The sequence below is a fragment of the Adiantum capillus-veneris genome, chromosome 14 (genome assembly GCF_014529385.1).
Source record: "Adiantum capillus-veneris isolate H3 chromosome 14, ASM1452938v2, whole genome shotgun sequence".
NCBI classification, from domain to species: domain Eukaryota; kingdom Viridiplantae; phylum Streptophyta; class Polypodiopsida; order Polypodiales; family Pteridaceae; genus Adiantum; species Adiantum capillus-veneris.
The window spans coordinates 133,516,651-133,528,845 of NC_140944.1; the positions used below are offsets into that span (position 1 = coordinate 133,516,651).

At 43.7% G+C, this 12,195-nt stretch overlaps 1 protein-coding gene across 1 annotated transcript in view; it reads right to left on the bottom strand.

The window, feature by feature from the left end:
- The window catches only part of LOC147443166 (complex 1 protein, LYR family protein), a 116,507-nt gene extending 106,653 nt beyond the window's left edge, over positions 1 to 9,854 (bottom strand). Inside the window, exon 1 of the mRNA XM_086529077.1 lies at positions 9,605 to 9,854. Coding sequence (XP_086385203.1) covers positions 9,605 to 9,808 — 204 coding nt within the window. The 5' untranslated portion in view covers positions 9,809 to 9,854. The remainder of the gene's footprint in view (positions 1 to 9,604) is intronic.
- Positions 9,855 to 12,195: the final 2,341 nt, after the last annotated feature.

A 12,195-nucleotide genomic window follows, 5' to 3' on the forward strand; every position in this document is an offset into this window, starting at 1 on the left:
GGTTCTTTGGACCTAGGCTCGATGGCCAAGATCGATCCTTCGTGATTGATCAAATTTGCAACGAGGTTAGCTACGCTAGAAAAAGCATCCACTAACACATCATCCTTGTGAACAATCACATCATCTTCATGCTCGTGAGAAATCACATCTTGATCATGCAAATCATCATGCTTGTCATTGTCATCCAAATCATCATGCAAATCTTGTGTGTCATGCTTGGAAGAAGAAGAGACTGAGAGAGTCTCCTTTTCCCGAATCTCTTGCATCTGTGCCTGAACTTGAGAAAAGAGTCGCAAGAATTCCTTCATTTGTTGGTCGCTCTTTTCTTTGATGGCTTTGTTCTCGCGATCAAATTCTGCTTGTCTTGCTTTGTTCTCTGCTTGTCTTTCTGCGCGCTCACGATCCAATTTGGCTTGTCGTTCTTTGGCTTCCAAGCGTGCTTGCTCGCGCTCAAGCGCTATGGCTGCCATTCTTTCTTGGTGTTCACGCTCCATTTCTGCTTTTCTTTCTGCTCTTCTTGCTTCGCGTTCTAACTTCCTTTCCATAAACATCTGCTCCAACTCCTCCATAGGAGTTAGTGCAATCCTGGACGTAGATGGGGAAGGGGGAGGGTCGGAAAAACCTCCTCGTGGGGAAAATTCTTCTTCGCCTCTCTCATGCTCATCACCTCCAAGCGAAGTATCCATTCCGCTTCAAGTGATGACCATTCTGAAGTCGTGGGTTCTTGTGGGTTCTTGTGGTCTTGGGTTCTTAAGTTCACGAGGAACTTGGGTTCTTGTGGGTCTTGGGTTCTTGTGTTCTTGGGGATCTTGAGTTCTTGAGGTTCTTGAGGGTCTTGAGGTTCTTGAGATTCTTCTTACACTTGCAATTTGTGTTAGAGAAGGATCTTCTCTTCACCCGAGTTCTGCTCTTTTCCGCAGGCGCACCCCTTGCCGGCCTTGCGCTCACACCAAGGTTGCTTATGTCGATTGGCCGGCCGCTAAGTGCACGGTCCGCTCTCAGTGAGTAAAAAGAGGCACAAGGGGAGGCTGGACAAGCCCTTCTTTCTTGGGATTCCTGTCACTCTTCAAAAACACGATTAGGAATCGACATGCCCAAGCGAACTTGGGTTCGTGCGACCGCAACAAGCAAAAAAAAGAAATCTTGTGATTCTTGTGGTTCTTTCCTTGAGTGTCACAAGCACGAGCCATTACAAGCAACAAGGGTAGCCTTGGGACAAGTGTCCCCCTTTCCCCTTTGAGAGAGAGGACTTGATAAATGTAAAATCAATTAATTAAATATCCTAAATTATCATTGGACCCCTTGGGTGGCCAACCAATAGGCTTCAGGCACACCATGAGGGCAACATGAGGAGGAACTTGACAAGTGTCCTTGCTGCCTCTTCAAGCTGGGGCTTCCCTTGTGTGTGTGAGTGTGTTCTCTCTCATCCCCCCCCTTGTAGGCTCGCCCCCCTCCTTGTAGGGATCTTTTTGACTTTGGATGAGCAAGCCCCTTAGTCATCAAGCATGACAAAGCACTTGAAGTAGGGGGTGTTCCCACAAGCATCTCAGGTAAGCATCTCAGGCAAGCTTCTCATACAGAACACTGCCAAAGCTCTGATACCAATGTTAGGTGCAGCGGAATGAATGTTTAAACTTTGCTCAAGATGAGTCCTCCGAACTGTGCTCAAGGTTCCTTTTGTTCTTATGGAAGGGAGAGCCTTCCGTTCTTAATGAGAGAGTGCAATGATCACAAACAAAGTGAATGGACACTATGCGTGCAAGTGTATGAGACTGAGAGATAGAGAGAGAAGAGAATACGACACCAGAGACGTTGTAAAACCCTCCTCCGAAGGCCCTACTCTCTATGGCGAGAGCGGTCTACTTATGATTGCACAATCTCTACAATGCTTGGACTTGCCGACGATGTCGACGACGATGAGGACGACGACGAGACGGTTGAAATCTGAAAACTCTTAAGGGCTGAAATCTGCAAATCTCTATCTGCTGAATTCTGACTCTATGTCGATGATGATGTCGATGGCGACGATGCGACGACGACGCACTGAAAACGCAGATTTCAGCATCTGCGTTTTCCGGGCTGAAACTGTAAACCTTGAGGAAACTGACCGTGCAACGAGGAACTGCTGCGAGAAGGCGAGATCTGCGAGGTTCGGGACTTGATCTGCGGTGTCTAAGGGCTGAAAACTGAAAACGCTGGGGTTTCTTGAAGTTCCGTCGCGGAGAATCTGCAAAACGCTAGGGTGTGATGCAGATGTAAAAACGCTAGGGCTGAAAATCTGCTCTGCTGTCGCCGGTTGTCTTGCTAGGCAAAATGCTAGGCTGATCTATTGTTGCCAGGTCGCTTCAATGCAAAAACATTGGACTTCTTCTGCTGAAAACGCTAGGTATTGGATGCCGACAACGCCTGGCTGGCTGCTCCAAAAACGCTAGGTCTCTTGGGGGGTTCTGCTGAGAAGGTGCTTGTTGAGCGTGTGCTCCTGCTGCCTCTTCTGCCAATTAGTGCTAGTCTAGGTTTGCTTATATACAAACTTACTCAATTTGCCCTACCTACTTTCCAACAAAAGTCGCTTAAAAATAATAAGTGAAAAATGTCAAAAATAGGGAAAATAGACTAAATCCACTGGAAAATTCCCTTGAAGGATTCTGAAGGATTCTGATGGGAATGCTTATGATCATGATGTGTGCAACCAGAGGATATGCATCTACACTAAGTGTCTGGACGTGCACGGTCTACGAACAGACTCACAAAAGTGCCAGATCACCTCTAAATCTAGACTGACTGGACTAAATGAACACTTGTCGTGCTGTAGCTTGTCCACGGACACATAGGGTTGGATGTGTCACGTGACATCTTCGAATTCTGGAAATGACACTTGTCATACAAAGTGAGCTTATACAACCCACGGCACAAAATGCAAGATGCAACAATTTTATTGTCACGTGCACATCTAACCCTATGTGCATGTGGACAAGCTACTTCAGGTCTAGGGTTCAGATCAGCTTAGGAATGTTCTGGCACCTTTGTGAGCCTGTGCGCAGGCCGTGCATGTCCAGGCACTTAAGAGTAGTTGCATATCCCCTGGTTGCATATCCCCTGGTTGCACATAGCATGATCATCAACATGATAGTGAGTACCCATCATAAGCATTTTACAGTGCACAGAATCCATTTTCCCTATTTTATCCATATTTCACTTATTATTAATAAGTGACTTTGCTGGGAAACTGGGTAGGGCAATTTTGCTAAGTTACTTTAAAAGAAACCTAGCGCTAGCACTTTCTGGCAGAAGAGGCAGAAGAAGTACCTACACTTGCAGTGCACCTTCTCACCAAGACCGGCAGATTTCCTTAGCGTTTTCAGCCATCAAGACCAACCAGCATTTTTCTACAGCAAATCAACCTTGGCGTTTCTGCAACAGATTGCCTGGCGTTAGCAGATCACAGAATCAACCTGGCGTTTTTGCAGTTTACAGATCACTCTAGTGTTTTGCAGATTCCCGACAACAAAACCAGCCCTAGCTTCAGCGTTTTAAGATTTCAGCACTTAGACTCCACAAGATCAGCCCCAAACCTTGCAGATCTCACCTTCCCGCAGCAGATCCTCGCCGCGCGGTTAGATCAGCTAGCATCTTCAGTTTCAGTCCGCTGTTCGCAGATTTCAGCATCTGCGTTTTTAGTGCATCGTCGTGGCGTCGCCGCCCTCGCCGACACAATTGCAGAATTTAGGAGATTTTCAGATTTCAGCCCCTAGCGTTTTCAGTTTTCAGCTCGTCTCGTCGTCGTCATCATTGTCGTCGACATCAGCAAGTCCATTGCATCTAAACCATTGTACCAGATTTTTGCAATCGATAGCATAGACCTCTCTCGCCATAGAGAGTGAGGCCCTTGGAGGAGGGTTTGACAACATTCTGGTGTCGAATTTTTTTCTCTCTCAGAGTCTCAGTACCTTCATTCACAGTGTCATTCACTTTGTTTGTGATCATTTGCACTCTCTCACTAAAGGAACAGAAGGCTCTCCCTTCCGTAAGTAAAAGGAACCCTTGAGCACAGCTCGCAGCACTCATCTTGAGCAAAGTTCAACATTCACTTCCGCTACACCTTACATTCATCACCAAAACTGAGATCATGAATTGTACATCTATCATACACAAATTTGACAACAAGACGAAGTCTAGCAAGTGCACATACAGACAAAAGGTTCTTTTTGATCCCACGTAAATAAAGTGTATAAAAAAGTGTGAAAGAACTTCCATTCGCAGCAATCAACGCAATATTTCCAACTCCCTTGCCGCATAAGAGGCATTGTTGGCACAAGTGACCATATTTCCTTGAGGGACAAACTTGAGAGATGTAAAACAAGTCACGATGTGAAGTAATGTGCTTTGTAGCACCACTATCTGAATCTGCAGCAACTAACATATATGTATCATGGACAGAAGGATCATAAGTGCACTCTGTACTAAATAATAAATACCCACTCTGCATCTACATCACCATCAAAATCTCCTTTCACAGAAGATTCTACAATAGTTGCACTTGTAGTGGAACGAGACTCTTTCTTCTTGGCCTCTTTTGCCTTCAATTTAAGACTGCTTTATCAAGTGATCATTAGCCTTGCAATAATGGCAACACATCTTCTTTTTTCCTTTTTCACCAGAATTCCCAAACGAGGTGTTGCCAGTAGAAGCATTAGGAACAGGTGATTTGCTACTCACCAAAAAACCATGAGAAGTGTCTACATTGCTGTGACCACCTTTCCTTTGAGCAGCAACAAAAAAATGTTCAATTACACGTTGTTTAGCTCTGTTCTTTCTTGAACATGACTCTTGCAACAACAGTGTGCATAATGCATCAAACTTGACAGCTTAAGGGTTTCCCTAGGTCATAAGTCTCGAAGTACTAGCAAAATTCTGGTAAGAATCTGGCAATGCATCAAAAGCAGTCTGCACAAGTGAACTGTCAGAAGTGACTTCGCCTGTAGAAATGAGATGCTCATTCATATCCTTGATACCAGCAAGAAAAGTATCCATGTCATATTCCTCTTGCATAATCTACAACTCCAGCTCTTTACGCAGCAATGCAATTTTAGCCTCATTGCGACTTGCATAAAGACCAGCCAGAATATCCCAAGCCTGTTATGCTGATGTAGCTGAGAGCGAATGTGAGGAGTAATAGTACGCTTCACAGATAATGCAATCAATGCATGAGCCTACGCACCTCTACATCCCAACGAGACTGCTCAGTCATAGGCAAAACAACTCTAGCAGCAACAAACCTGCCACTAGAACTTGCAACATCCTCAACATAGCCTGGATCCACAGAAGGCGGACGTACATCAATGCCCTGCACAACATTCCAAACGCCCTTTGACACAAGAACATGTGTCATCATGTAAGCTCACATTGGGTGGTTGTCCCTATCCAATTTATCCTTAGCAGCAAACATCTTGAAAACATCTGTGTTGTTGTCAGCCATGGTGAGTGACTGCACCTGATGCGAAAACTGCCCGGAAAGAGGAAAAACGAAGTAAGACCAACATGTGCTATATAACACAACCCATTGAAGACTGTAAGGGACCTGTTCTGTAGAAAATTGTAATGACAAGTATTTTAGAACAAAAGGACGAACCTACAAAGTACTGCTTATAGTGGAAAGTTGGAAACGGAGGCCGAAATGAGCCCGAAGTATTTGTCGACCTACTGACACTCACCAAAGCTCACCCAAATCAGAGAAAGTGAGCAGGCGAGTGCTGGCGACGCTGGAGACCATGTCCGGGAGGATGCAACCTACTCTCATACCAAGTGTTGGAATTAGGGTTGCAGGAAAACACACACAGCTTGGAGAAGATAAAAAAGCTCAAGGCACACAACAAGAGAATATTGCTTAGTGCACAATGGAAAGATTAGTTAGCCTAGAGTGATGGGCGTATACACAATGCACGGGGAAAAAACGTCCTAGTCAGGGAAAAAATGCCATGGCGGTCCTAAGTGTGTTCACACACATCACTACTATATATATAGTAGCACTAGAGCCAATTTTTCAATTCTGGAACCCTCTTGTATAATGGATCGTACACGCGTTTTGACAGATGTTACACTACGGTGGGCATCTGGCATAACGTGCATATAGTTCTAGGTTAGACGAGCCATTCCCCACGTTGATCGAATTCCCAGGTGGGCAGATATGCGATAGTTTCATCCAGAAATTGACCCCTGTCAAATTTATTAATAATTCATTTTTATGATTTATTTATTGGGTTTGATGAACAATTTTCCCTACCTGGCTCATAGCAGATTTATAACCAAATTCCTAGCTATAGAGGCAGTAAGGAGCCTAGCGTTTTCAATGACTTGCAGATAGCGCTAGCAAAGGGAGCAGCCAGCAGCGAGCACTTTTGCTCAGATCAGCCTGGCATTTTCTGCAACAGCCTCGAGCCCAAGCATTTAGGCCTTGCACCGCCAAATCAGCCCCAATGCTAGCACCAGCAGCAGATCAGCCTCAGCGTTTTCAGATTTCAGCCATTCTCCTCGCCAGAAAGCGGCTCCAATCTGCCCTCATGAGTTCCCCGTTACAGTCCGGTCCTTTGGCAGCCCATCGAGCCTCCCCTCGGCCATTCCCTCGCCGGCATCGAGTGCCCCATTGTTGTCCATCATCGGCATCGTCGAGATCTACGTTTTCAGCCCTTCATTCCTCAATCCAGCCCCAGATCTACCCCTTGGTGGCCATCCGCAACCCCACATCAAGAAGGATCCAAAGGTGCATCAAATCAGCCCCAGAGGTGCCTCGTCTTAAGAAGTTACCGCCACGACAATCATCATTTGAGTCAGTAGAGTCTGCACTTGAGGCATCGCATTGTGTGTACATTCCATTTGCATGATCTAAAGAAAATACCACGTCAACAACGGTGTGGGGAGCCCTTGAGAGGGTTGGTTGGGTGTCATTCTCCTCTTCTCTCTCTCTCTCTCTCTCTCTCTCTCTCTCTCTCTCTCTCTCTCTACACATCCCACACCGAGAAGGATCCAAAGGTGCATCAAATCAACCCCGGAGGTGCCTCATCTTGAGAAGTTCCGCGACGACAGTCATCATTCCAGTCTGCACTTAAGGTATCGCATTGTGTGTACATTCCATTTACATGATATAAAGCAAATACCACGTCAGCAACGATGTGGGGGGCCCTTGAGAGGGTTGGTTGGGACCCCATGGGGGTGTCATTTTCCTCTTCTCTCTTTCTCTCTCCCTCTACACATCAGTGTGACATGAAACGTTTTGGGGGTTTCGTGCGTTTCGGGGTTTCGGGGTTTCTGAAACGTTTCATTTCGAAGCTCAGAGAAAGCGAAACACGGGTTTCATTTTAGATGTATGTACTTATAATTATACATTGAATATATATATACAAATTCACCTGTCAAGACATGTGAAAGACCAAAATCTAGATGTGAGACTTGAGTCACGAGTGAACAAGGTAAGAGCTGAAATTGAAATACCTAGCCAAGCCAAAACCATGATAAATTACAACGGCAAAACAAATAACAATGTCTAAACTCATGTTCTCATAACAAGAATCACGACTCAAATCACACCAGCAGTTCCTAATACAGGATCTGAATCTTGAGTCCTGATCAAAAGACCAATAATACATGAGTTGAGTTTAGGCCATACTACATAAAATGCCCAAATATCAGTAAGAAACTAGCTAGAGTCCTCCTCATAAGGCTTTGTGATGGGTTTAAAAATCCTAAAACACCCATTTTGGGTCAATTTCAATTCCACTACACGTGAGAGTTGCTTATTTGACTAATATAAAGCACCCACTACAAAAAACCTCCTGTAGCAGCTCACAAAATCCAAGGGACTGTGAAACCCCTAGACGTGCCTCCAAAATGATCCGCATCCATTCTAACATTTCCTGATGATGAACTCCAAAAAAGGATGCGGATCTACGGCACAACCAAACTATAAAAGAGGCAAGGGGAGACCCACTCACTGTCCACCTCAAAAGCCAAGGGAAGGTACCAAGATGCACATCTCTCTGACCAAATCAACTTCTGCCTCTTTGAAACTGACTCTCAAACAAATCCAACCATCGTTTGCTCCTATAAGATATCATAGACAGCCTCCCTTGTCCAAGAGTCACCATGTAAGACCTATACTCTAAATCTGATCATGAGTGGCCCTCTCTCTCTCTCTCTCTCTCTCTCTCTCTCTCTCTCTCTCTCTCTCTCTCTTTTGTTGCATCCTCCTCCGACATGGTATTAAAGCTCCTTGACTCTCATCACAAGATTGTGCCATTGCTCAGCAACGCCTCACGCCTAGCACTTGCTCCTCACCTTGATCACTCAGTCTACTACCTACGTCAACGTTTTCATAAAGTCAACATTAAAAAATCTTACACAACTTTGGCCCAGCGTTAAAAAAATTTGCAACTTAGAGTTTTATTTACAAGACACTACCAGCGTTCTTTTTAGCCTTGGTTTCTGTGGCATATATCATGGCCTGCGATCCTCCCACCTTTGGGCAACGCTTCCTCTGTGGATCAGTGATCAAACGTCTCCATTGCCTTGCAGCCAAGAGCTTCCATCCCCCTCTCATGCAAGTTCTCCGAACCTTGGCGCCAATTCCTGATCCATTCCAGCTAGCTCTTCCCCCGTGGGCTCAACACCACTTTCCAGATTCCCTGTGTTTGACTATTTTAGCTGGTACTTTTTGTTCCATCGCCCTTTGACAGCATTTGGTCTGGGGTTGGTGCTAGCACAGGCTACTGACATGGTATCTAGACCCCTCTCCTGCTGCATTTTGGTGTGGACAACCGGGAAGTTTTGCCCCATCTACAGGTACTCAGTGGTTTTCTGGTCACTTTCGCACTATTCGCATTCGTTTAGGTGCTTCCTTGGGAGCACCTTTCAGATTTCCTTCAACCCTTCTTCTACGACTTGAGATATCTGGGTCGCCCCAGTTTTTTGGACCATTTTGCCATTGCACCATAACAAAGTGCTATATTGCATTAGCACATAATCATGTTGTCCGTGGGCGAACCAAACACATTGATGTTCATTGACACTTTTTTTGGGATTGCATCGAAGATGGTCACAGGGGGTGGTTACTCTCTACTATGCAACAGCTTAAAGCTACCTGAGTATAAATTGGTACAGTGTTGTGCAATTTCATGAAGCTACACTGAAGTAACGGTGGGCTCGTGTATACAATGTTCTTTAAGAGTGTCTTTCTTTATTTGGTTTGTATGCTCAGTCTGACTGTCTTTCTGTGGGTGATAGTGATAAAAGCTAGTTGGGTTCTTTTATCATGCAGACGTAGAATGGTCATCAGTGTCGCACGACCTGAGCACTCCCAAAGAAAGGCATTATAATAGCCCTGAACATGGCCAAGTTAGGGCTACAAAGGTTTCCAAAAAACCACCATTACACCCCGACAGGAAAACAAGTGGAATTACGGAGAGATCCTCCTAATCATGATTCCCCAAGGAGATGCACGACTCACATGTGAAGACAGTTGTCGCCTTCAACCCACAACCAACGCAGCAAAAATCTTGAGAAACAGAAATATAGGTGCATTTCAATACATAGAATAATGAAAAACACCCAGCACCTTGTGATGGTGGACGCTTTGGACAAGGCCCGCATAGTCTTCGGCAAGCTGTAGGCGCTTCTTGATCAGGTCCTTGTCTGTTAAACCAGCATTCTTTCGGAACTCTTGTGCAATATAGTCTCTGAAATCTGTCTTTGTAGACCCTTTCCCCACATGGGTTCTCAACGTCTTCAGCAGATTCCTGTAGACTGAACGAGTTTCCATGACTACAGCACGGAGAGAGAGAGAGAGAGAGAGAGAGAGAGAAGCGAGACAATTTGAAATATATTTAAATTTCAAATTTCAAATTAGGGAAAATTACCAAAATACCCTTATAATTTGTGAAAATTCCCAAATATTTTGTCTAAATTCCCAAAATGCACTTCAAAGTTTTCCAAAATTCCCAAAATACCCCTGGTTGTGAGATTGAATTTCTCAAAAAAAGTGTAGCTTTTCATAAGAAGATTGATTGTCTATCAATACAAGATGCTAAAACTAAAATTTGAGTTGGTTATGTAGGCTTTGGAGATGAACCGCTTCATTATTTTTAAAGATAATCACCTTTTTTTTGCAAGGTAATTTTTGATAAATCACATGCTAAGCACTCAAAACGGATCTCAATTGTCAAAAGGAATAAAGATTATAAAATCTTGAACAATCCGATGGAAATAGATACAAGGTGTTTGGGAATTTTTGAAATTTGAGGGGTATTTTGAGAATTTTCACAAATTAGAGGAGTATTTTGATCATTTTCCCTTCGAATGAATAGGTAAGAAACCTATAAACATTGGAACTTGCTTGGTTGGCCTTGTCATGACAATTTATTCTCTAAAGATATAGTAAAGTACTATTAGAGAAAAAAAATTAGCAAATAATATATCAAGATAAACATAAAAGATTTTACGAAACATATTTATTGTAATTCTTACATTACAATCAAATACTGTTTTTTTCGACGGCCCATATGGGGGAGGTGCTTATCCCTTCTCCAAATATTAGCCATGAAACATGGTCGGGCAAGGGCCACGTACCATCAGGCAAGAGCCACGCATAGGCATCAACCATGGCCACCTAATTGATGAACCACGTGTTGGGAATGACGGAGAGAACTCGTAGCAACCACCTACGAACCTCTCCTTGGGTGACCACCCCAGGAGGAGGATGCACTCGCGTGTCCAAGGGCAAGAGCCCTAGCAACGTGAACACTAGGTGAGAACAAGGTATCCCTCTAGAGGTGACCCCAACGGGGGATGTGAACCCACAACGCGTAGGTTGAGAGGCCAAAGCCTTACCGTTGGACCAACTCTTTGGGGACAAATACTCTTATTTTTGTGTAAAGTAACTAAAGCAATGTATACGCCTTATTTGTAGTGGTTTCACTTGAACAAATACGCACTTCAAAAAGCTTGCCTTTGATGAACTACAAACAAAAGTAGAACAGCAATTAAACTTTACCATGAAAAATTTAAATTTTTTTAAAAGTAGATAGTGCACGGTCTACAACAATTCCATACACAAGTATGTGGAGAGTTGCCATTGTGTCTCTCCAAAATTTATAAGAAATGGAAGCCGTGCCCTACCTTGTAGTCGTTTCCTACTACATAGTCATGGTATTCAAGAACGAGATAACCAACCTAAATTTATTTTTCATAATTTGATATTCAAGCCCATGCCACAGTCAAGTAAATTTGTCTCTTGAAATTTCGTATTCAAGTCCTTGTCACAACAATATTAGGCAAATCATGTAATCAAGATGTTTCCAGAGACTACATTTTGGATAAAAAGCTCGTCAAGAACTTCAGTAAACATTGAACCAACTTTAGTTCATGTGGTTGATGCCATTTTGAAGAGCCAAGGTTTCTATCATCTCCATCTCTCATGCTTCTGTCTTTGCTTTCATCATCATTGTCACAACCAGCATATCCATTATATGTATCCTTGCAATAATGATGCTCTACGCGAGTCATTTGTTTGCTACATCCCCGTGACGTATAATCCTGTTTATATCAAATTTCATCCTATTTGCTTCTCTCATGTCGATCATGGCTACCCTGATCTCCATCATCGTGAAGATCATGTCTATATTGCAATCTCCATCATCATCTCCTTTGCAACTTCTGCCCTCGTGTCAACTATCATGTCACTTTTGCTATCATGTCTACCATAACCACTGCTTTTGTGTTGTTCCTCTTCTTTCAGCTTAGCCTCATACTCAAGCTCCTTTTGCACATCATTGATTCTCCCTCTCTCATCAAGGACAGAAAATGTGGCTTTTTGCTTGTCTACGGTCTTGCTTTTAGGTGGAACAATAGCATGAACTATTGCTGAGCAAACTTTTGAGGAAGTACTCAATATGCTCAACATCTCGTGACAACATCTTTTGTATTAGAAAGCATACGTGTGGCGATTTGCAACACATGCATAATCCCTTTCCTTTCAATCACGAAAGCCCACAACCTGCACAAAGCAGCTGTTCGATAACACGTAAAACCCAATCTCAATAAATAATGAATAGATGAGGTTCATGTGGTCAATACCCTTTTGAAGAGCTAGGGTTTCTATCACCTTGATCCCTCTTGCTCTAGTCTTTGCATTCATCATCATTATCGCTG